General features: G+C 32.4%; 2 protein-coding genes across 4 annotated transcripts; one reads left to right on the top strand and one right to left on the bottom strand.

Moving 5' to 3' along the window:
- Positions 1-4,231: 4,231 nt before the first annotated feature.
- LOC108329322 (gibberellin receptor GID1B) lies at positions 4,232-6,904 on the bottom strand. The gene is made up of 2 exons (XM_017563488.2): positions 6,200-6,904; positions 4,232-5,799 (listed from the first exon to the last, which is right to left on the bottom strand). The coding sequence occupies exons 1-2, from the start codon at positions 6,236-6,238 to the stop codon at positions 4,804-4,806; spliced, it is 1,035 nt and encodes a 344-aa protein (XP_017418977.1). The 5' UTR covers positions 6,239-6,904; the 3' UTR covers positions 4,232-4,803.
- Positions 6,905-19,008: 12,104 nt separating this feature from the next.
- LOC108327066 (uncharacterized) lies at positions 19,009-23,675 on the top strand. Of its 3 annotated transcripts, none has more exons than XM_017560765.2 (8): positions 19,009-19,174; positions 21,301-21,630; positions 21,940-22,057; positions 22,212-22,325; positions 22,451-22,470; positions 22,658-22,745; positions 22,874-22,989; positions 23,407-23,675. In XM_017560765.2, the coding sequence occupies exons 2-7, from the start codon at positions 21,442-21,444 to the stop codon at positions 22,963-22,965; spliced, it is 621 nt and encodes a 206-aa protein (XP_017416254.1). In that variant the 5' UTR covers positions 19,009-19,174; positions 21,301-21,441; the 3' UTR covers positions 22,966-22,989; positions 23,407-23,675. The 3 variants fall into 3 exon arrangements, with proteins under 3 accessions (XP_017416254.1, XP_017416255.1, XP_017416253.1); XM_017560766.2 differs by having other exon boundaries at positions 21,288-21,630; positions 22,460-22,470; XM_017560764.2 differs by having other exon boundaries at positions 21,288-21,630.

Below are 23,675 nucleotides of genomic sequence, written 5' to 3'. Positions count from 1 at the left end.
TATCTTGCAACGTCTTGGAGTATGAGTCATCAACAGTTTTGGTTTTTTTTTCCTGATCTCTGCATCATGGTGAGTGTTTTTAATACTTGTATTGATTTAGCTGTTGTACTCTGTATCTTATAAAAGGAAATATTTCAAATAAGTATATGAAAAGTTATAATTAAAAATATTAATCTAAAAAGATAACAGGTAATGTGACAATTTTATTGGGTCATTGCTAAAAGAGTTTTCGATATCTAGTTTCAGTCCTTACTCCTTGTACGTAGTGAAGGTGTAATTTTAATGCAATTGTAAAAGTAAGCCCTTCACATAAAATACTTGTTGAATTCCTTGATTGGCAAGTATTTTATATTATCTTTAGTTTTTTGGTTTTTTAATGAATAAAATCTGTTTCATATATATATATATATATATATATATATATATATATATGTTCCTCACTGAAGCATGTCCACATTTGTGGTGTGAATTGTTCTGTTTAGCACAACAAAAGTTGAGTGGAACTAGATTAGAAAGCGGTTCTCTCATCGCACCGAAGTTGAAAATTGATTTGTTTGAATCAAACTGCGTTTTAGTTCAATGAACTGGATTCTAATACAATTCACCCAATCTGAATTAAATTAGAAAATGGTTTGTCTGATTTTAATCGCTTTTCATTTTCATAAACTTGTTTTAATGTTTTGAAACAACGTTAGTCTTTTATCTGTTTTGTTTTTGTGCCCTGACTAGGGATGATAACAGGTCATAGTATCTATCCCTTACATGATTCGAAAAAAAAAAACCATCTACTATTCATAGATATTTTAAAGTTGTGGGTGTATATAGATATTTAAATGAAAATTTTAATTAAATTTAATCTGATAATATATAGATTATTTTTAATTAAATTTAATTTAATAAAATATAAATTAATTTTTTATTTAATTTTTTTCAGACCGTAAATATTTATTATACAAATAATATAATACTCATATTTATCTCATTTATAAGTATATATTAAAATATTTAACTTATTTATAAGTATATATTAAAATATTTACTATTCGTTAATAATAAATATTTAAAGATATCAATTATTCATAAAATTCGTAAATATGTAAGGATATAGGTATTTTTTTCGTCTCTCTTCTTAATCTAATCAAATATGTACTTTAATTGAATTTGTGCTCACCGACTTGAATTGCTCGAACTCAACCAAAAGTGCGATTTGATGTTTTAACTTGTTTTTCAATTTTATACCAAGAAACTACTATTAACTAATTAACTTTAGTTTTCAACTAATTTTCATTTATTTTGTTAAATGTAGTAAAAGAAATTATATGCAAGAATAAACTATTTGAATTCTTATTTTATAATCAAATCAAAAATGAATTTTTGGGTAAATGCAAATAGACGTATATCGCTATTTTTAATCATTTCGATATATGGAGGGAATTATATCAAAACTGTAATTTTAATATATTATCTAAATGAGATACATTTTTTTTATTCAACAAATTTATTCTTTAGTAAATGGAGATTATTTTTTCTTTTTTAACCAGCTCTTGTCTCCTGTCTAATGTTTCCACCAAGTATAATTCTCTAAACTATCCACTTGAAATAATATAACATATTCTTTTACTTTTTAAGTTATTCTTTCAGAATTATATATTTTTAAAAAATTATATTATCTAAATTAGAAAATGTTAATATGCAATCAGAAGAACCTTTTTAACACATTCTAATTATTTTTACTTAAAACATTTAATGAAATAAATACTTGTAATGCAAACTAATAAAATAAATATTAAATACTATACTTTGACAGTATATTTTACATAACAGAATGAGAAAGACAATTTGAATCAAACTTTTGTTTTTGGTATTCTAAAAAATCTTTTATTAATAAAGATATTTCAGTTTATATAAATGTATATTCATCTCTTATCTCTTATTTTATTTAACGTGGAATTTTGTTTCTATCCTGACAGTATTCGAGTTAAAAATGCAAAACACAGTGACAGTATTAAGAATTAAAAACTCAACAATAACAATGTCCATTACAAAGCACTGCTTATACAATAAATATATATAATTTGTATACCCAAAAGTCCAATAGGGTATTTTCTGTTGTAAGTGAATGGTACAAGATAAGTGAAAGTGTGAAAATACTGAAATTAAAAAGTGAGAAAGGTTAAAAAAGTAGCCTGAAGACTATGGATAAGTATTATAGTATTGCTCCTGCCAGGGTGTGAATATGGTTTGGTTTGGTCCACTCACCTACAACTACAATCACTCAAAGCCTATGAGTAGTAGTAGTAGTAGTAGTATTATAATGGGAATATTTTGTTTTATCATTGTCGTCCAAACCTCATTAATAATATTCACGAAGTTCGTGTCACATTTCCAAAGTCACACTTTGAAAATGTTAATGAGAAGATTCTATGTGCTGCCTAAGCTGTTCAAAGCCTATAGCTTTTTTTTTTTTAATAAGAATTGTTATAACATCAATATTGACCTAACACTTGGTGGAGCTGCTAGAACTTGTACATACATACACCTCAACATTTGAAATTATCTATATCTTCTCCAGTTGTCCACTGCATACCATTTGGATCCCATCTTAGGACTATACAACAAAACTACTTTTGACTTTTGAGAACACAAGACACATGTCATGTTCAAATTCCTCTTCAATCACACAGATAATTGGATTTTCATTTCTCAGGTAATTTCTTTACCCTGCAAAAAAATATCATTACTTGTCTTTTAGCACCTTTAAGCCTGTATATTAAGAAAATAAGTTGGTTGTTAATTGAAGTTGGAGACATAATTGTTGGTACTATGGGATTTAGTATAACTAAATAAAATTGGAGACTAATGACACACATCTGAATAGAAGAATCATCATAATGTTGCGAACGCGCAAACTACAAGCAATGAGTGGTTAATTTTAATATTGTATTGAAAAGGAAGGGACCGACCAAAGAAATGAAGTTTTGTGTCCTTAATCCTGAATAAAGAAAACTGGTTTGTTGACAATGACTCCTCCCGGTGTCGTATATGGGAATATTTTCAGGACATAAACAGCTAATTTACTAAGGACAATTCACAATAAGACATGGATTAAGCAAGATAATCTGGTGAAAATCAAACTTACAAAACCAAACTGTTGTGTGTTTAGATATTATATGGCAGAAAAAAGTCCATAAAAGACAGGGTTCAATGTCACTGTCGAAGCTTAGCTGTTCCCTACCACTTAGTGAGCATTAAACAGTTTACAGCAATCCCAATAGGGTTAATTTTTTTTTTTAATTGGGTTTCGTGGGTTTCGAAAAGTGGTCCCTAAGAATACATCCAAAAATCCCAACCACTAAAAAAATGGGTTCCCCTCGTCAAAACAATGCCAAATTCCCGTATTTGCTGTTTTCCCAAGCTCCAAACAGACCTGATAGAAGAGGCAATAAGGAGATGACAAGAATTAATCAGAGTGATGTTGAAAGATAAGAAATTTAATGATTCAAACTCCTGCCAATCATTCCTCGCGTGAAAGCTTTTCTTGTCCTTTTGGTGCTCTTAGGATTGTAGAACAAAACAACGTTCCTCTCCTCTCCTCTCCTCTCCTCTCCTCTCCTCTCCTCTCCTTCCTCCTCTTCTCAACTTCACTTCCACGTTTCATTACATATTCTTCCTGTCAACCACATCATTAACAAAACGCACAACTCTCCTTTCCACCTTCACATTTAGCATCAACTTTTTAGGACCAATCATATTTTTTCAACCTAACCACAATGGATTAATCAATCATCAAAAGGCACACAATATATTCATCCTTTCTTTCTACTACTGGGGCACTACTACTTCTACTACTACAACTACTACTACCTTTTACCTCTATTATACTGTTGCTTATGATTCAGATGCTAAACATCATCACCTTGCTTTATATTTTCCAAAGTTCCAACGCCAAATTTTAACACAATGCCCTTTTATAACAGACAAAACTCAAAAGGCCTAACTTTACTTTCCTAGTCAAATGGACACGCCATCCTCAAATCAATTTCTGTGGCATTATCACAGCCTTACTCCCCTTCCTTTTCCTTCATTCCTTTCAATTCTATTTTGTTTTTTCTAATATCCCTTCATTTGGAAAGCTATTATGCTTCTCTATGCCATACATCTCCAATAACTCAATACAAACATCTGTCACACCATAAATTCAAACAACATCGAGACGGAAGGAGAATCCAACTAAAATGAAAAACCAAACATCCAAGACATTTTATATAACATAGGTATACTACATATAACATACAGATTCATATAACAGGTTGGGACATTCTCCAGTTCACATTCAGTAATCAGTGCTACAAGAGGAAAACATTCTCTTAATCAAACAAAGCGAACCAATCCTCGTCTTCTATCTTTCCCTCCTGCCACCAAACTTAAAACGTTAAAAGGGGGTGAGGCGTTGTATACGGTGGTTCCACCAAAGCCCCCAAATGAACCGAGTTCTGGTACTGCCAGAGCTGGTGCTACCTTCCAAAACCAACGAAAAGAGAACAGGAAGCAGTTGTCCGCGGATCACAGAACTCTCAAATTCACCACCATAGATGTTATGACCATAATAACTAATGCTACACAATTTTATAACTACACACACTTACTGCGAAATACAGAAAGAAAAGGACAAGATACAAAAGTGGGGGAAAAAAAAAGAAGAGAAGCCAAGTAAAATGTCAAGCTTTAGCTATGTAAGCCTCCTGTGGGTAAGGTAAGGTTAAGTAGTAGTAGTAGTAGTAGTCTTAGCACTAGTAGAGTATATTAACAGTCAGAATTCACGAAGTTGTTGATTTCCCTCATGAGGCAGTAGAAATGTTCATTGTTTGGCAAGAAGTAGAAGCCAATAGTGGCATCCTTGAGATAGAGAAGTTTGACCTCTTGTCCAGAATCCTCGAGACCTTTTGTATATGCCAGTTGCCAATCCTGCAGAAGATCCAAACCAGCCACGCAAACAAGACTTTTGGGGAACCTGAGTCCCGCAAGGCTTCTCCCCCTTGGTCCAAAGGGGTTGCAAGCAGGGTGGTCTCTATTCTCTCCTTCAGGCAGAAAAGCCCTCCAATACCAATCACGATCCTTCAACCTCACAAAGTATTTCCCATCCAACCTCAACTCTGATTCCGTCCTCTTCTCTCCTCCGAACAAAGGGTGAAGAAGAATATTCCCCAGGACCTCAATTTCTTCCTCCGCAGCCTTTACTGCCACATGATGAACAATGTTCCCACCAGAACTGTCCCCTGCCAAGTAGACATGAACCTTGGACTCCCTCCCACTTTGCAGCCACGTTCTGGACTTCACCCACTCCAATGCTGCCCATCCATCATCGTAGGCGCACGGATACCGATGCTCCGGCGATCTCCGGTAGTTCACGGACACCACAGCAGCCTTGCAAATGCTCACAAGGTACCTGCAGAAGGTATCGTAGATAGCACTGTTTGCCGAGGAATGAGAGAAGCTTCCCCCATGAAAGAATATGATTACAGGAACAATTTCCGTGGTGCTCAACGGCCTCTCAAGGTCTCTGATACCCCATTGAGCCTCGTCCCCAGAGGCCGGCAAATACACCCGGTAAAACGAGCTAACGTTTCTATCAACATGATCGATTGAAAACACCCCATGAACGGGAATTGCATTGGCAGGGACCTTCCTATCAAGAAACTCCGCCAACTCACGATTGAAAGTTCCGTCATCACGTCTGAGAAGCTTATAAGACAGCTTGAAATTCGAGATTAACACCCACGTATTCAGCGGAACAACACTCTGCACAAAAAACAAAAACCAAAACATATTATATGATTGGCAGCCGTGTGAATGGTGGCCACGAGAGGGGCAGAAGGAAAAACAGAGAATCGATTGAAAAACCGGTGCAGGAGAGTGAAAACAAAGCGGTACAGTATAGTAATCCAAGTAAAGTTTTCAACTTGCCAGAACAAGATAAAAAGAGTTACATGGAAGAAATAGAAAAGTACAAAAAAAAAACAAAAATCAGATGATCCAATAGCGGTGTCTCATCTTTCTTAACAAAAATCCCTTTAAGCTGCCAAGCCCAGAGGAGGAATAAAGCAAGAAGCGAAATGGGAAGTTCCGAAAGCGAAAAAAAGAAGTGGATAATAATTTGTAAGATAGAAGGTACGAATGGAAGAGGAGAGAGGAGGGTTACCCTAGATTCATTGAGATTGACTTGGTTACTGCCAGCCATGTCTGGTTGTCTCTCTTGTGTCTCTAAAGTGAATATGGAAAGGGGGAACCCACAGAAAAGGCCTATGAAGCAGCAGCAGCAACGACAACAGTGATCCCCACGGTAAGCGCCCTCTGGTGCACCCTCATAATAACAACCAACGAAGAAACGAAGGATGAGAAGAACAGAGTGCAAGACGGTGTGTACTACCGCCTGCGTACCTTGCCACGTACGCACGTACGTATCAGTGTATGTTATCTCTCAGCTTTGTGGCTCTTGCACTACCAACACCACACAGCACTACGACGATTGATCGATCGATTCTCAGTCGAAGGCTTTGCGGAAGAAGGTACACTAGCGTGTGTGTGATACTGAAGGGACACAGAGAGAGATAGAGAGAGAGAAGGGTGAGGGATAAGAAGGTGCAGAAGAAGGGAGAGAGAGAGAGAGAGAGAGAGAGGGAAGAGATGAGAGAGTCAAACGCAAAAGAACGACGGGAATGGACGGAGACGAGAGAGACGACAAAGCGGGCGGCCAAATTAAACTGTTAATATGGGACCCACCATTTTCGTATTTACTTTCCCATTTCTTTTTCGCCATAATTTTTCCCTTTTCTTTATTCTGGATTTTCCTCCCACATCCATTTTCTTTTCCCTATTTTGTCTTTTCCTCCCCTTTCTCTTTTCCCCACTGTTCACCTCTTGACAACTCCGTTTTCGCCTCGTTTACAATATGCCCTTATTATAAATAAAATTCTTTTTGCCAAAACCTAAAAAATTACACCCTTCTTCTTTCTTTATCATTTTCCCTGATTCCACTTTTATCATACATCGCACAGTCATATAAAAGATAAACCACTCCTGCCGCCTCTTTCAAAGAATGCAAATCCTCCGTAATGTTACTTTAGAGACGGAACAAATTACGTTAGAAAGTGATTAGCGGCTTTCTATGATTTTAAGGTTTATTACTGTGAATTGATTTTAAGAAGAAAAAAAAAGGAATATTATACTGTTCCGTTTTGTCAAGGTGTATTAAATGGGGTTGCATGAATAAGGTGGGGGCGAGGCTTGACCATATGGAGTGAAATTGAATTGGATATGTGAAAAAAACAAAACCTTATAGAAGACTGAAGACGTTAGGTTGTGTTTGATCTGGACATAGTTTGTTGGCGAATAAACGTATGATAATTATGATGATGTTTGGTTGGGAGTGGTGGTGGTAATAAAAGGAAGGGTAGGAGGTGTTATATTTTGAGGGGTATAATAATTTTGTTGTAACGAATGGAAGAGATGGGGTTGAGTTTTGTAGGCGAAAAAGTACATTTTCTATAGAGACAGTAGATCTGGAAGAGACTGGAAATAGTCAAAAACAGGGTCTGGCAATAGCCGTACCTAATGAAAAATCTGGGTAGAAAGAAAAGAGAAGAAGAACGCCACAAGTGAAACGGAAGAAGGAGACAAAAAAGTTTCCCAGCGTGCGGCCGACGCCAAGGCACGTGGCGACAAAGGGTTCCCTCTCCACGCTTTTGCCAAACACACCCTCTCACCAAATTCCCCAAACTACCCTCCCCGCCACCGCTAAATCCCCAACACTGCCATTCACCCCTCACACGTCTTTTGTCCACTAGCACCTCTCTCTCTCTCGCATGACGCCATCTTTTTTGTCACACTCCCGAATCCTTTTCGTCCTTCCTTCCCCTATTTTCTTTTCCAAAATATTCATTTCTTTAAAATAAAATAAAATATAGTGTAGTGGTAACTAATAATAAAATAATAATAATAATAATAATAATAGCGGTGAAGGAAATAGTAAAAAGTTAGGAGGGTTTTGGATTTTTGTGGTATCGAGTGAAACCGAGGCGGTTCCGTTGTTTTTATCTGTATCTATGTATGTATCTATCTCTGATAACAAGTGGCGTATTGACGTTGCTCGTGGCTGCGGGGTGGGTCCTGCTTGCCAAGTCTTTATTCTCAAAACGAGTTCGATACGATGATCAAACTGGCCTTTCGATGTGGGACACGCTTCGAGGAGACGTTCTGATCCCTCCACAGGCTTTCCTTTCTCGACACGTGTCCACCTCCTTTCTTTCTCCTTCTTCCGATTAATCACATTTTATTTTCGACGCTTAACACCTCTGCATGCAACTATAATACACAGAGATAGATAGATATAGAGAGAGAGAGAGAGCTTTGACTTTGGACCATTTCATCTTCCTCCCAGTGCTGCTGCTGCTGCTGCTGCTGCTAAAGGAGGGGCTTCATTTTCTTTCTCTTCCACATTTTCTCCTTTCTTTTCCCTATTTTCATTAATATCATCACTTCCTTACATTTGGAAGCCCCACTTATCTTTTTCCCACCTCACTCACTACACTAAATGGACTTGTCTATTTTTATTATTGTTTTTTGTCTTTTGCGTCTTTATACTATACTATACTATACACGCTCTTCTTTTCTTTCATTATTCATTTATTATCCTGTAAAATATATTCTTTAAATTTGAACCTATAAAAAGTTTAATACTCTCTAATTTTTTTATTCTGATCATAAATACCCAAATAGATTTTAATCATCTTTATCTTGGTCACCAACTGCATCCGCCACAAGGGTTATCATTTTCCATTCTGCTTTATTCTTTCTCCTTCCAGAATCTATGGCGGCAGCACTTTTGCATTTACCTTCCGTAATTTATCTTTATTTTATATATAAAATCGTATCGTGTTGATGCTCGGAAATAGTCCAACTATGCATGTTTTGGAAAATCTACACTTTTTCATTCATTCATAATTGTGAGATGTTATATAATAAAACAAAAAAACAAAAAAGAAAATCTATATGGAAACCTTAAACCATTTGCTCTTTAAAACAAAGCAAAAAAGAGGAATGATGATTTAACACAGATATTCGTATTGAATATCGTATAGAATCTATTTTGCTGACGTCACCGACCATTTACGAGATTATGAATGATCATGATTCTCAATCGATCAAAACGGCATCGTACATTGTCTCTCACTGCATAAAAGATATTATTCCAAGTTAAATAACTTTAATCTAGTTTACGCAAACGATTTAGCAATGAGTTTTTACCTATGATTTTGGTGATTACGATACGACCTTTCCTTTAAGGTCACAATTTTTTTAAAATAATTCTCTTAAAATGTTATGATAACCGTATGGTTTTGGAACAATATTCATACAAATAAACTTGTCCCTGATGGTTAGAAAACACTTGTTAAAGTGTTGTATATGTTAAAGTTAAAGTTTTAAATTTCGCACCAGAGATAATGAGGACATACTGATAATCCTCCAACCATGAAAACACAAGAAGGAGAATTCAAAATTTCCAAACTTTTTTGAACAATTTCTCTTTCACTTTTATGAAATTTTATAAGATATGAATTTTATTACTGTTGTATTGTTTAATATAATGTCATGCCGGATTCAATTACTAAAATAACAAATTTTTTTCAATCCAATTCTTTAAAATTAGTTATACACTTATGTAATTATAAAATTATAAAATTAAACTTAATTTAATAGAGAGAAACATATATATGAGTAAGAACGAAAGATTAAAATTTAAAAAACAAACATAAATTAATATTCATTAAATGTAAGAAGCTCTCATTTAATAAATATATAAAACTTGATATTAAAAACATATTTAATATCTGTTAAAGACATGTTTTAATTGTATTTAATTAAGTTCTGATGGGCAAGAAATTGGTATTTATTTACTAATAAGTGCACTTTCTATTGAAACTATGAATTATTGTGTGATTTAATTACCGAAAGAAAATACTATGGGTCCTTCCTAATTAATATGTGAGCTGTAAATATCAGTGGTAGTTTTCATCCAGATTAATGACGTGTCCCAATGCATTAATCATTAATTAATATTTCCTTTCGAGCTATCTGTCATGTAAGATATTGTTCTTGCAAGACTTTAACGATAATCGTAATAAAACACTGTCTTTAATTAAAACAGCAAGAGTATAATTATGAAGCGGTTAATTATTTGAAATAATAAATAAGACATGATGATTGATTATTTGAAAATAAGAAATATTTGAAAATAAATGAAAAGTGAAGAATTCAGGAAAAAAATATAAATGCAGGTTAATTTATTTTTGAAATTATGGATTTCAGTGTCATTTTAAATTAATTATCCAAAATAAGTCGTATTTCGTGGTTACAACTTTATTTTGAAAAAATCGTAAAGTATATGTTTGATTTTTTAATAATATTAGAGTCATTTGGCGATTTCTACACTATTAAATTTAATTAATCATGAATTAATCTCAAACTAAATTATTATAAAATAAAACGACTTTTATCTAAAATTATGTTAAAGTAAAGTTATATTTTAGGATTGGCACTTCAACTAATTAAAGTCATGAGAGCTTTTAATAATTTTTGTTAAAAAGAATGTGCTGATCAGATTAAGAAATAACAAGTGCAACCTAAATCAAAAGTCGTGACATGTGTTGGCAACTTCAACCTAAATTCAAATTTTAATAAACTCATGCTTGAAGTTTTGACGAGTTCAATTCAAGAACTGAAGTTGTGCATTCGTGTAACGACTTCAGTTTAGTTCATTTTGATTTGGCTAAAAACAGTGGTGGTTGTATAAGTTCATTTTTTCACAATGTTTTCATTATTTTTCACCTTCGTGGTGTATGTTTTTGGATAAATTTAGGAGTTAAAGTTAATTTTGAATGTTAGTAGATAATGCGTATATAAAAATTAGAGAAAAAATGAATGGAAAAGTAAGACATCTATTAATGATTGAAATTAAAACTTAAGCATATCATCAAGATTCTCTATATGGACAATTGTTTTTATTATGTCCTTCATTTCGAAAATAAAAGTTTAGGTTTGTTAGGAGTTCGCTCATCAATTTCATTACATATACGGTTAATTGTTGGTCTTCTTGATTAGTGACATCTCATAGTAGGGTCAAGTATGAAACGTGATTCGGTGTAAGTTGACCAATAGTCTTCATTTTAAATTGGATGAAATTGGACCTCATAAGCCTTGAAGATATTGTAGAGGTTGTATACAGAGACAACAAATGTTGATATTTGTAGATGACAAAAAGAATAAATCGCAAACACATGAGGATAAGACAACTAAAGAGCTTGGAACTCACCACAATCACACCATCATTCCTTTAATTTAATAGTGTATGTCGACATAAGGTGGTGTCCTAATTGTGGAATGGCGATCTCTTGAACATCAAATTCTGAATTTTGGCGATTGAATCTTTGCATATGCCACATTGAAAATTGCATTTCATTTTTTCTTAAAATAGCAATAATTTCTTTAGGATATCGATGTCCTCCTCAAAGGATGCACTCAATCTTTGTTCCTTGATTAATAAACCAGGATATTGTTATTTCAAATGTCCCCTTTACTATAACACATTTGATAAGGATCGTGTGACCTTTAATATTGAATTCATGCATTTCGTTAGGTTTGTTGTTATCTGATCGTCATATGCCTGAGTCCATTTCTTTAGTGGAATTTGATCAATCCAAGACACTTGGCAAAATTTTGATCTCATAGCCATTAACTTTGTGTGTATAGTGGATTGTTTCATCTTAAACATTGTGAAAACTAATAATTAAGAATTTTCATATTTAGTCATTTGTAAAATAAATGTGAAAAATAATTTAACATACCCATCTTTACTAGATCTCACTTAAGCTCGATATTTTTGAACCTCTTATTGAAATTTGAGGTGATATGTTTTATCCAATAAACTGAGGTACAATCATATTCTTTATAATGAACTTCTGGTGATTGTAAAGCTGACAATATGGTTTTACCTTTGTCAATTATTAGACATAAATTTGATTGTGGTGTGACATATGCTCGTAACAGTTGGAAGAACTATATCATAACATCCTTGTTTTCTCCTTCAACAATAGCAAATGCTAATGTAAGTGAGTTTTTATTTCCATATTGAGCAATGACAGTCAATAAAGAGTCATGTCATCTTCTGGTTAGGAATGTCCCATTAATCTGCATTATTGGCTTGCAAAAATTAAACCCCTATATGCAAGGCTTGAAAGACCAAAAGACACATTGTAATAGTTGTCTTTGACACAAGGATGACTAACATATTCCACAATTATGCCTGGATTTGTTTGTTACACATCTTGCAACCACTGTGGAAGATCATTATATGATTCTTCCCAGTTCCTAAATTTCATTGATACTGCTTTTTGTTTAGTTATTCATGATTTTATATAGCTAATGGAATAATTGTGTTGACTTTTATTTTGGCTATTAAAATTTTAATTAAGATAGATGGATTTACCACCATCGACTTTACCACAATTGAAGTTATTTGGTTTGATTTTAAATTTATGTGGTCAGTAGTAAGAGTGATGGACAAGCAAGTATCATGAGCATGAATTTTTTTAATTTCCTACTGCTGCTAGATTTCACTAAATGATGCTAAAATTCCCCATTGACTACCTTGGTCATAATGAATGTAACTCCCAATGTGCTCGTGAAACTTTGATTCCAATACAATAAATTAGTATCTTTGGTCAATGTGGTATTGCTTGATGGCAACTACAATTGACTCTTTTGAATTGAAACAAATTCTTTCTAAAAGCTCGAAGTGAATGTTTTGATCAACTCGACTAAATGAATGATGTTGTGAGTTACATGGTGCTTGTGATATATCTCTGACGTCGTCATGGTCTAAATCATCACTAAATTCAGTTAGTAAATCCCTGATAATTATCTTGTCCTTAAAAGTTGTTGGATTTGGTGATGTACTTCATTTCCTAAACATGGACATGAACCTCAATTTACTAAATATCTTAGTGGAGCAGTGGAGAACTAAGACTTACACCTTCCATCTTTCACTGGGAAAGGCGACATTGAATTTAAAAGATGTGGCACTACTTTTAGGTATACCTATTGATGGAGAAGCAGTGACTAAAGTGACTAGTAAGGAGTTGTTGGACCATTGTGTACGATTATTGGGTGTAGTACCATATCCCACTTGTTGTAAAGGGAACACAATAGAATTGTCTTGGTTGAATGACAACTTCTGAGACCTACCGAACGATGCAACTAAAGAAATCATTACCCAATTTGCTTATGCACATATTTTAACACTTATTGGCAATATATTAATGTTGAATACATCATGAAGTAGAATTCGTTTGATGTATCTTTTATAGCTAAAATATTTAAATTCAGTTTCAAATTACAATTGGGGTTCGGAGGTCTTAACATTGAAGTCTTCAATGTGGTCCACGACTTTAATTGAATCATTTTAAAGTTGAAGTCGCGAACTAGTGCCACAAATTAAGTTTAACAATTTTTGCATACAAGTCGTCAACATGTAGCATGACTCTCGTTGAAATTGGATTTAGGCTGAAGTTGCCAACCCTAGGAATAAATTCAGTTAACATAGCTTGTCAAATGTTGATATAAATTTTGTTGAACATTATTTTTAACAAAATTCGTCAAAAGCTTTCAGGACTTAGTAAAATTGAATTTATGTTGAAGTCACCAAATCTATATATGACGTTACTTGAATGTGATTTTAAGTAGAAATTATCTTACTTTATGACGATTTTGATTTGAAGTTAATTAAATTTAATTCTTCAAGTAATTAATTTAAAACGAGACTTATATCTATAATTTAAAAAATAAATTAATCCAAATTTATCTTTTTTATCATAGCATCGAAAGATCTTGATACGATTTGTCAAGAAAAATTGTAGTGAAAACGAACATATATTTTATGTTGTTGGATTTATAACTGTGAATATTAATTTAAAAATATATTAAGAAGTAACTTAACAATACGAGCATATTTTTAAGATTTAGTAGAAAATAATGTAAAAAAGATAATAGAAAATGTGGAGAGTTTTGTGGAAATGACATACGTTGAGGGTGGGAAGTTTACATTAGTTGATAGTTTAGTGATAAAAGACGAAGGAAATGGGAAATTGGGTAATGTGTGGATGGTTAGGCAATTATGTGAGTAAGTAGATTTGAAAGAGTAAAAGAGAGAAAAGCATCAAGTATGAAAAGTATAGTAGACAAAGATGCGAGTAGGGGAGAGAAAAAGTACTTGTGTTCCACCTCAAAGAAGAAAAGGTAAGCATTTTGGCTATTTTACTGCTCACAAATATTCATTCTATTTTAGAAAGAAGATTTATTTCCATTAGGGGAGAAGAGTGGCAACAACACACGCTGAGATGGAACATGTCTAAAGAGGTAAAATCGTTTATAAGATGATGTTTCAAGAAAATTTATTTTTTATTAAAAAAAAAAAAAGAGAATAGCGTGCATTTAAGTATTTGGCTGTATCTGTTGTCCTAACATTGAAGCGGTGGATAAGCATGTGCCACACACACACACATTATTCCAAACATATTTGCCGTGTTGTTTACTACTTCTTTGTTTCTTTCCTCTGCTTCCTTTTTCCTTTTCCTTTTCCTCTTTTTTCGTCTCTCTTTCTCACTCTGCATTCAATGCCCCATTTGCCCATTTGTTTCTTTTTGGCTACTCAACTTCTCTTTCTCTCTCTTTCCTTTGTTTTTCTCTTCTTTTTTATTCCCTCATTTTTAATAACATAAATCAAAGTTTCTGCGTCGATAACGTGCGGGCCACCTTCGACTTTGGCCTTTTCTGCGTTAGGTCAACAACTAGGAAAACCTTTCGGCCTCTTCTGCCCATTGGCTCAATCCCACCAAATGGAGAACAATTCATTTATGTCTCTGTCTCTGTTCCTTCGTCAGAGATTGTAGCCTTTGTATTCTACTGCCACTAATTACAATGCTAAACACCATTTCAACTAACCAATCATCGTTAACATTTCGATTATCTCTCTCTCTTCCTTCTTTTTCATTACTTCTTTCAAACACCCACTCTTTCCTTCATAACTGCTGTTCAACCTTCACATTACGTACTTCATCAATAATAATACTCATTTTCATCAAACATCCTCCTCAAGTACCACATCGATACTAATAAACCAAATTTGCTTGCGTGTTTGATTTATAACCATTAATAATAATAATATCCTTCTTATTTTACTTAACAATTCTCTAGTCAACATACCAAAAGTTGTTATAATTAATCCTTCACTCTGTCATGAAAACTGAAATCACCATGATTATTATAGAAATGTACACTCTCTTGTCCTCAGATTTTTTCTTTGAAAAAAAAACTACATACATATACTTTATTTTTTATGAATAATTGAAATTTTAGAATTCCTACGTTATACTATTAATTATGAATCACTAGAAGCTAACTAAGTATCTAATAGTAAGAAATTTAAGAATTTTGCATAAGACTTCAGGGTCAAATCTGGTTATCATTATTATATATTAACAAAGACTTCTTTAATCTAAAACAGGGATAAGATTATTGAAATGGATTCTTAATTTAACATGCTGAAGTACCTAACTAATGCACTTAAAATAATGATTTTGAACTTTTTTTTTTCTTGAACTGTGAATACATGAAATATCAGTGCTTTAATCTTTAAATAAAGGTCTGGAGTTCAAATACCATGAATGAAAAACTTAGCTTGGAAAGAGATGGCTCAACAAAAATAGTTAATTAAAATTTTATATTCACAAATACTCTATACTTTGCCAATACTCTCTAGACCAATAGAATGTAATGAGAAAAAAAAATTATATTTTTTTTTTTTTGTGATTATTTAATAATGTCATAAGATTGTACAAAGCATTGCCTTTATTTAGAGACTCCTTTAAGTCCACTAGGGCTGCTTTTTCTTCGTGAAGACGAAGGATGCTGCTACATGCAATGAATGCAGAGTTTTTAAGCTTAATTTCGTCATCACATCTTTATTGATGGATGTTACTAAATAATATTCTTAATATGTTTGTTAAAAAAATATTGGCGTGTATTTATTATTTACATAATTACTTTATCAATGTTTATAAGACACTCTGTTAACAATATTCTTAGAAACATTAGTATAAGAACAATGTTTTTGGATGAAAAACAAAGAGCCAGAGAACTTGGTGCAATGCATTTAGGTCAATATTCTGTCGATAAATTTCAAAGATTCTTCCTTGACCAAAAGTAAAAATTAATCTTCTTTTCTTGTAAAAGTTTGGAGATGAACCAGTGTACGTTCATTTAAAGATTACAACATGTGTCTAGTAAGAATTTCAACACGTATCAAAGAAAGAAAGAGCTCGTACATGATTTGTGACTTTTTTCCTGGACATTTTTTTTTAATTTATGATTTGTGACAATACTAATTGAGAAAAAAATAGTTTAAATACTAGTTTTATTTTTAAATTTAAGACAGGTTTTGGTCCTTGCAATCTTTAGTAATCTGTTTTTATCTTTATTGTACATTTTTCCTAAAAAAATAACTATTTTAACAATTTTGAAGTATTTGTGGAATTATATACATGCAATTTTGAAAATAACTTATTACCATTATAAATTTTATTTGGTTGTATTTTTCATTTATAAATAATATGACGGAAGGCAAATTTGTTTCACGAGACTTTTGAAGAATTTTGAGAATAAAAAAAATATATTTATTCTTATCGTTTGTTAAAAAATTATTAAAAATATTCCAAGATATATTTTATTCTTGCAGAGATTATTCTTTTTTATGTATTCACGTTTTATTTTCAGGTTAAGGAGAAGTTGCATTTCTGAGAAGTCATTTTCCAACTTCACTACAATTTTCATTTTACTTATTCTTTTTGAATAATTTTAAATTTAAAAAGTAATTTTCAAAATTAAAAAATGAACTAAATTAGATATATCTAGAAATGATATTCTTGATTATATTCTTTTAGGACATCATGTACCTTAGAATATTTTCATGAACTTTGTGAAACGTTGTGCTTGTACTATAGTGGGTTCGAATTCGGGCTAAGAGAAACAATTTCGGGTTCAAGTTGGAACAACTTAGGCTACTTCTTAATTCACCCCCCTTTTTCTGCGTGCACCTGTCTAAACACAAATATCCCATTTTACCCTTCATTCAATATTTAGCCAAACCCTAATTTGAAATTTACATTTCCGCCACACCTCCCTCCTTCTATCCTCTCCTCATTTCCCATTTCTCTACACATAACACTTCTCCTCTACACATTAACTTTTTCTTTCCCAAAATAATATTAAATCTTGTTTGATATTTTCCTTGGCTATTTAAATCATCTTTATTACCTAATAATGGTGCAAAAATTTCAAGATATATCATGATAAATTAATTTTCTTGTGAAACATTTGACAAAATGTCCACCCTCCATTCTTAGTTTGGCTTCAATTCTGCAATACATCCAATTTAATCTCCCAATTGCTTATGTCTCAATAGTTGGTTATCCAAGATATGGTCATGCTAAAAGAAGAGAGTTGCTCCCTCCACCACCACCAACCGTTCCATGCACCACTCCATACCTAATTTGCCCTTGCTATAAAACGGATGTCAACATCCGTTTCACCTTCAACGGATGTTGTTATCCGTGAACAGATGTTGACATCCGTTTACATATTTTATATTTTAGTTTATTATTTTTATTTAAAAAAAAAACTTCAACGGATGTGCCACATCCGTTTAATAGATTTTCAAAAAATATTTTATTTATTATTTAAATAATAATATATAAATTAAATTAATAATAATTATTTTATTAAATAAAATAAAATTAATTTATAAATACTTAAGTAATAATTTTAAAAAAATAAATAATATTTATATATTAATTTAAAATATAAAAAATTAAAAAACTAAAAACTTAAAAAAAAACTAATTCAACGGATCTCGCCACATCCATGTGACACATTCGTTTAGTAGATTTATAACAAAATTTTTAATTATTATTTAAATAATAATACATAAATTAAAATTAATAATAATTATTTTATTAAATAAAATAAAATTAATTTATAAATAATTAAGTAATAATTTAAAAAATATTCAAAAATATTTATATATTAATTTAAAATAAAAAAAATTTAAAAACTAAAAACTTGAAGAAAAAAAACTAATTCAACGAATGTCGCTACATCCATGTGGCACATCCGTTTAGTAGATTTATAACAAAAATTTTAATTATTATTTAAATAATAATACATAAATTAAAATTAATAATAATTATTTTATTAAATAAAAAAAATAATTTATAAATAATTAAGTAATAATTTTAAATTAATTAAATAATATTTATATAATAATTTAAAATAAAAAAATTAAAAAACTAAAAACTAAAAAAACGAAAAAAGAAATTCAACGGATGTCGTCACATCTATCGCACATCCGTTTTAATATATTTATAAAAAATATTTTAATCATTATTTAAATAATAATACATAAATTAAATTAATAATTATTATTTTATTAAATAAAATAAAATTAATTTATAAATAATTAAATAATCATTTTAAAAAAATTAAATAATATTTATATATTAATTTAAAATACAATAAATTAAAAAACTAAAAAAAAAAAAAAAAACTCAACGGATATGCCACATCCGGATGTGGCACATCCGTTGAAGAATTTTTTCTTCTACAGATATTGACATCCGTTAAAGAAAAGAGGTGGGGTATAGGATATTTTAAAATATAAATGATAATTTTGGAATTTAAAAAAAAATGTGGTAATGCAGGGAGCAAAGTGGGGTGGTGTAGGGAATAACCCTCCTAAAAGAAATACCAAACAAAAAAGTTGTTGGGCTTAAAACGAGGCCCAACAAACCAAACTAGCAAGAGAGGATAGTAAGACCCAACCCAATAATTTATGAAAGCGTACGGCAACAGTAGAGCTGTGTGATGACTGAGGTTGTCCTCCAGAACAGACCCAAAGGAACCTGAGAAAGACACGAACATAGATCTGTGGGTGCCATAGGAGAAGGCAACATCAACGCCCAAAAACCGACAGAAACTTGTAAGAGAGAACCAGTTAACAATTACTCAGGTGCGTTCTGCATAAATAGTCTCCAGAAACAAACAAATTCGTTGTTTTTCTTTTCTTTTTACTTTCTTTTCTGCTGTTCAACTGAGTTCGCTGAATGGACTCTAATCTCAGCGATTTTGCACGAGCTTGAGCGAGTTTGCTAGACTTCACACGAACCTAGCTTCAGGGTGTGTAACGAAAACTCGTCCAACGTCACGAGTTCTCGCGATTTTTATAAATTACTAAATATATTTAAGGACTTACAGACCCTGATCACGCTAAAGAGGAAAGCTTTGAAATTACAAATTGTACAGTGTTCTCGGGATAATCTTCATTGTTAATGGTTAAGATTGGTTCTTAAACCATTGCTGTGTTTGCTTTCATTTCCTATGTATAGCACCATCAAGTTCTCTCTTGAATGCATTTATACTCATTTAAAAAACTAGTGTCGTAATAGAGTTTGCTTTCAGGGTTTTTAAACTGAATGTTGGTTACATTCTGCAGTTGCGGCATGCTTTGTGGACTAGTCATACCATATTGAAATTAAACATTTTAAACATAAATGCAAACCTGTAATTTTAGACAAAAATATATATCATCCCTTTGTTTTATACATCCATGAAGGTTGCTTTATTTTCAGATTCTTAGTCCTCCAACATATGCAATGACCTTATGTGAGAAAACTGCTTTTGTTTTACATAATATGCATGACATGTCGTGGAATTCATTGGTTTAGTCAGTGTTCTCTGACTAGCAAGATGGTCTTGTAATGTATTTAATTTTATATTTTATATATTGTCATGGTATACATTAGCGCTTGAGATGGAGAACTTTAGTTTTATTGTTGTGGCAAAGATCAGGTTTAGTCATAGTCTTTGTCCAGCATGATAATCTTTGTAATATATTCATTTATTAAGAATTAGAAACATTATAACGTTGATGAATAACTTTGACTCCAAAATTTTCACGATGGTCTATTTTAAGTTGTTTTTCCAGCACTAATGAAGAATTGACCTTGTATTCTGACTGCAACTTAAAATTTGAAGGAAACTGTTCATTTTTAATCATTGAGGAATAGCCTTGTGTTTTCTTTTAAATATACTAGACAATATGCTAGCATAAAAAGTACATAATATGATGTGCCTTTTTAAAAAAAATCTAAGTTGTTGATTCAGTTTGAAACATGAGTGATATTGCATAGCATCTGTACATCATGATAGAAAAATCTGCATTGTAAGTTCAAATTTTCTCTCTCTTTTCAATCCAAGCAAGGCCTTAGTTAATATTTGCGTGACATAACTAGAACAAATACCAATGGTTAAAATTAAGGATGCTTTAATGTTAATGTTGAATTCACAAAGTAGCAAATTTAGAGTTAAACCTGCAGAAGATAGGCAGCGTATAAGTATATCTGTGCCATACCATAACCTTATCTGGTTACATGGATCATTCAACTCTATTGAGTTCAATGACCAAATTTTCAAGGATATCATCCATGATGTAACCCTTTTCAATAATTTCCTATTTGCATAAGAATTGGGCCACACCTGGCCCCCAACAAAAATATTATAATTTGACCTAATATTGTAATACACTACCCACGCCTCTCCTTCTTCGGTCCCACTGTGGAGTCATTGTTCACTGCTGCTAGCTGCTTCCAATCGCTACCGCCCCTGCATCCCGTCACTGCTGCTTCCACTGCAAGTCTTTCTCTTTTTTCAAATTATTTTTGTTAAGTGCCAGCTGACTTCCCAATTTATTATTCTTCTTTTCCACTTCATAAAGGAGTTTTGGGGTTTTCGCTGTTCTGATACGGATACCACTGGTCTGGTCCTTCTATCCTTTTTTACCCAGTTAGAAACGATGCAATTTACTATCTCAATTGGTGTTTACAGTGGTCTCTTTTGCTCAAAGTCTAGATCACCTTAACTAACTTTTTATCATCTTTTTCCCATCTAGTGTCACTCTAATATCTCCCCATATACAATTATTCATTAATCTCATCCACAAGTAGCATGCATTTAGGGGTGATGTTTTGTATGTCCTTGGTAGTACATTCAAGACTACTTGTTGTAAAATCATTGTTTTAGAATAGTTCTTACAACTTTAGCAGATCAGATTAAATCCTGTGTAGTTTGCTGATGCAGAAAAAGGATTAAAAGAAACTCTACTGGACAAATAATAGAAGAACATAAAATTGCAAATTCATTGGATCAGAAGGAATATTTGTAAAGATTTAGCAGAAGAATTTTGTTGAATCACCTAATTCAAAATCCTGATTAAGTTCCATGGAAGAAGAGCATCAATATTCTGAAAGTAGTGAAGAACTACAGACCCAGAAACCGGATGGAGAAAATCAACAGTTGCAGCATCGATACCAAATACCTGGAGCTGAAGAGAAACTAGTATTACAATTTATGGATTCAGTGCATAACTACTTATCTCTCTTTGATACAGTGTCCTCCACACTACGACAGGTAAAAGTGAAACACGTTCAATACAGGAAATTGATATCATCTTTGGATTTGTATAATTTTCTGGTTTACCAATAGCTTTGAATTTAATTTTCTGACCTGTCATTCTGATAGAGAAAATGTTACTAATAGAAGGTCAGGTATAATACTGGTTGGATTTCTTAGTTTAACTATTTTATGATCAAATGGAGAATTTGTGAAGTTTTGATTCAGCTAGTAACTATAGTTGAACCTGTAATTTGTCAACTTAAAGTTTTCTTAGATATAGTAAGTGTTCTGTCTTTTTGGTAACCATTTTTCATATATTAGCAGGGATGGTTTGACTTGGCAAGTGCTCGACATTCCATGGGTGCTGCTCGTATTAATAGTTCTTTATTGGACCTGAAATTCCATTCAGCTGCCACAACATTGAAGATAACCAACCATGATGGTAACAATTTTATGCTTAAGGAAATGGTTGCTAGTTGCGACTGCTTGATTCTATCGTGCTTTCGTTTTCATTTTTATGAAGCCTTTCTGTAACATGTTTCTTATCAATTTAGATGGAACCTTTGGTTAATATAAGAACACGCATGTCTCAACAGGTACACAACCATGCTTCATGTTGCGTAAATGGGTATCCTCTGAAGAAGAGAGTACTAACGAGTTAGAAGACGAGAATGTCCAGCCACAAGATAGTAGTAGTGTGAAATCTTCCGGTATGTTTTCCCTCTCCCAATGCATCAAATAATGGTTCTTTTATTTAGTAGCTGTTTGCGTTTCTCATTTTGTTATATGTTTGGTGTACGAACTGCTGAGGTGATCATGGCTAAGAATTTCTCAGGACTTGCAGATAATGCTGACGTAAGTATTCTAAAAACGTTAAACATCCTCTCATTAACATATATTAAGCATTACAAGTAGAATTGAATTTGATCTATAATGTTGTTGCTATCGTGAAATATGGTGAATAAAATTTAGCAATTTCATAGCAACAGTTCCTGAACTGTCAATTGAGCTACTGTACAAATCTTGTTAGTGTGTTTTATAGATTCAAAAGGAGAGATCCAAGTCCTTATCAGTTTTTGGAGTTTTAATTTCGCCAAAGCTTCGAGCCTCTCAGCTGTCATTTGAGAAAGGTTAATAACAGGACTAAAGATCTTAATTCCCCTCACTATTTTTGCAAATGTAAATTTTAGTCATCTGTCTATGTGTTATACTTGTCATCCAAGAGATATCACATTCTGTCAATTGAATTTCTTTGCAGCACTAGAGACACTCGTAGAAATAGCTAATATGCAATCATCATTGTTATGTTCTTTTCACCAACTTCAGAAGGTGGAAGATGCCAAAGAATGAAAAGTACCATACCAGCTCCTTGTGGTACGTTTATATAACCTTATTGCTCTCTGTTTCTCTTTTTACTCCTTCTGGTATTGGGGATTTTTTTTTCTTTTCAATTGCATATCAAGACTATAGTGTTTTATTTGTACGGACAAGTCAGATATTATTTTAGTAATATAAATCACGAACAAAGATGAAAACAAATTTGTGGGATATATTTGGTAAAATTACACTTTAGTTCCTCCCCAAGGCTTGTGATAATTTCAAAATTAATGTTTTCTATTAGAACCGGATGTGCCAGTTATATAACACCGGGTGTTTTTATTTGAAATGTGAATGTTCTGACAGGTCTATACCAAAATTGTAAACATCTTAAGTTTCAAAACTCTATGGGGGTGTTAGCCTTATCTAAGAATTTTCTTTCCCCACTTTGTGATTACTTACTTTCTTACACAGGCTACTGCTGAAATGCATCGCATTTGGAAATATTATTTCAGTATTGGGAATCCAGCATTCGCTGGTTTGATGTTCAATTTATTGATGTATCAGAAGACAGTGAACACTTCCTTCATTGTGCTGCATATATTCTAACATTGGTTAATGGTTGGTTACACATACTAAGAGGGAAGGGAACCTGGTGTTCAAACAGTTTAGGTTGAATGATTAATTTACTAATGGAAAATATTATCATTTTATAGAAACCCTATGGAGTGCTTATGAGTTTA

The sequence above is a fragment of the Vigna angularis genome, chromosome 2 (genome assembly GCF_016808095.1).
Source record: "Vigna angularis cultivar LongXiaoDou No.4 chromosome 2, ASM1680809v1, whole genome shotgun sequence".
Taxonomy (NCBI): Eukaryota; Viridiplantae; Streptophyta; class Magnoliopsida; order Fabales; family Fabaceae; genus Vigna; species Vigna angularis.
This window is presented reverse-complemented; position numbering and strand designations above follow the sequence as displayed.

Excerpts from the sequence above, each read along its gene's own strand:
- LOC108329322 (XM_017563488.2), bottom strand. The coding sequence starts at position 6,238 with ATGGCTGGCAGTAACCAAGTCAATCTCAATGAATCTAGG. Across the intron at positions 5,800-6,199 it reads TCAATCTCAATGAATCTAGG|AGTGTTGTTCCGCTGAATAC; the intron begins GTAACCCTCCTC and ends TTTTTTGTGCAG.
- LOC108327066 (XM_017560765.2), top strand. The coding sequence starts at position 21,442 with ATGGAAGAAGAGCATCAATATTCTGAAAGTAGTGAAGAACTACAGACC. Across the intron at positions 21,631-21,939 it reads TGTCCTCCACACTACGACAG|GGATGGTTTGACTTGGCAAG; the intron begins GTAAAAGTGAAA and ends ATATATTAGCAG. Across the intron at positions 22,471-22,657 it reads GACTTGCAGATAATGCTGAC|ATTCAAAAGGAGAGATCCAA; the intron begins GTAAGTATTCTA and ends TGTGTTTTATAG.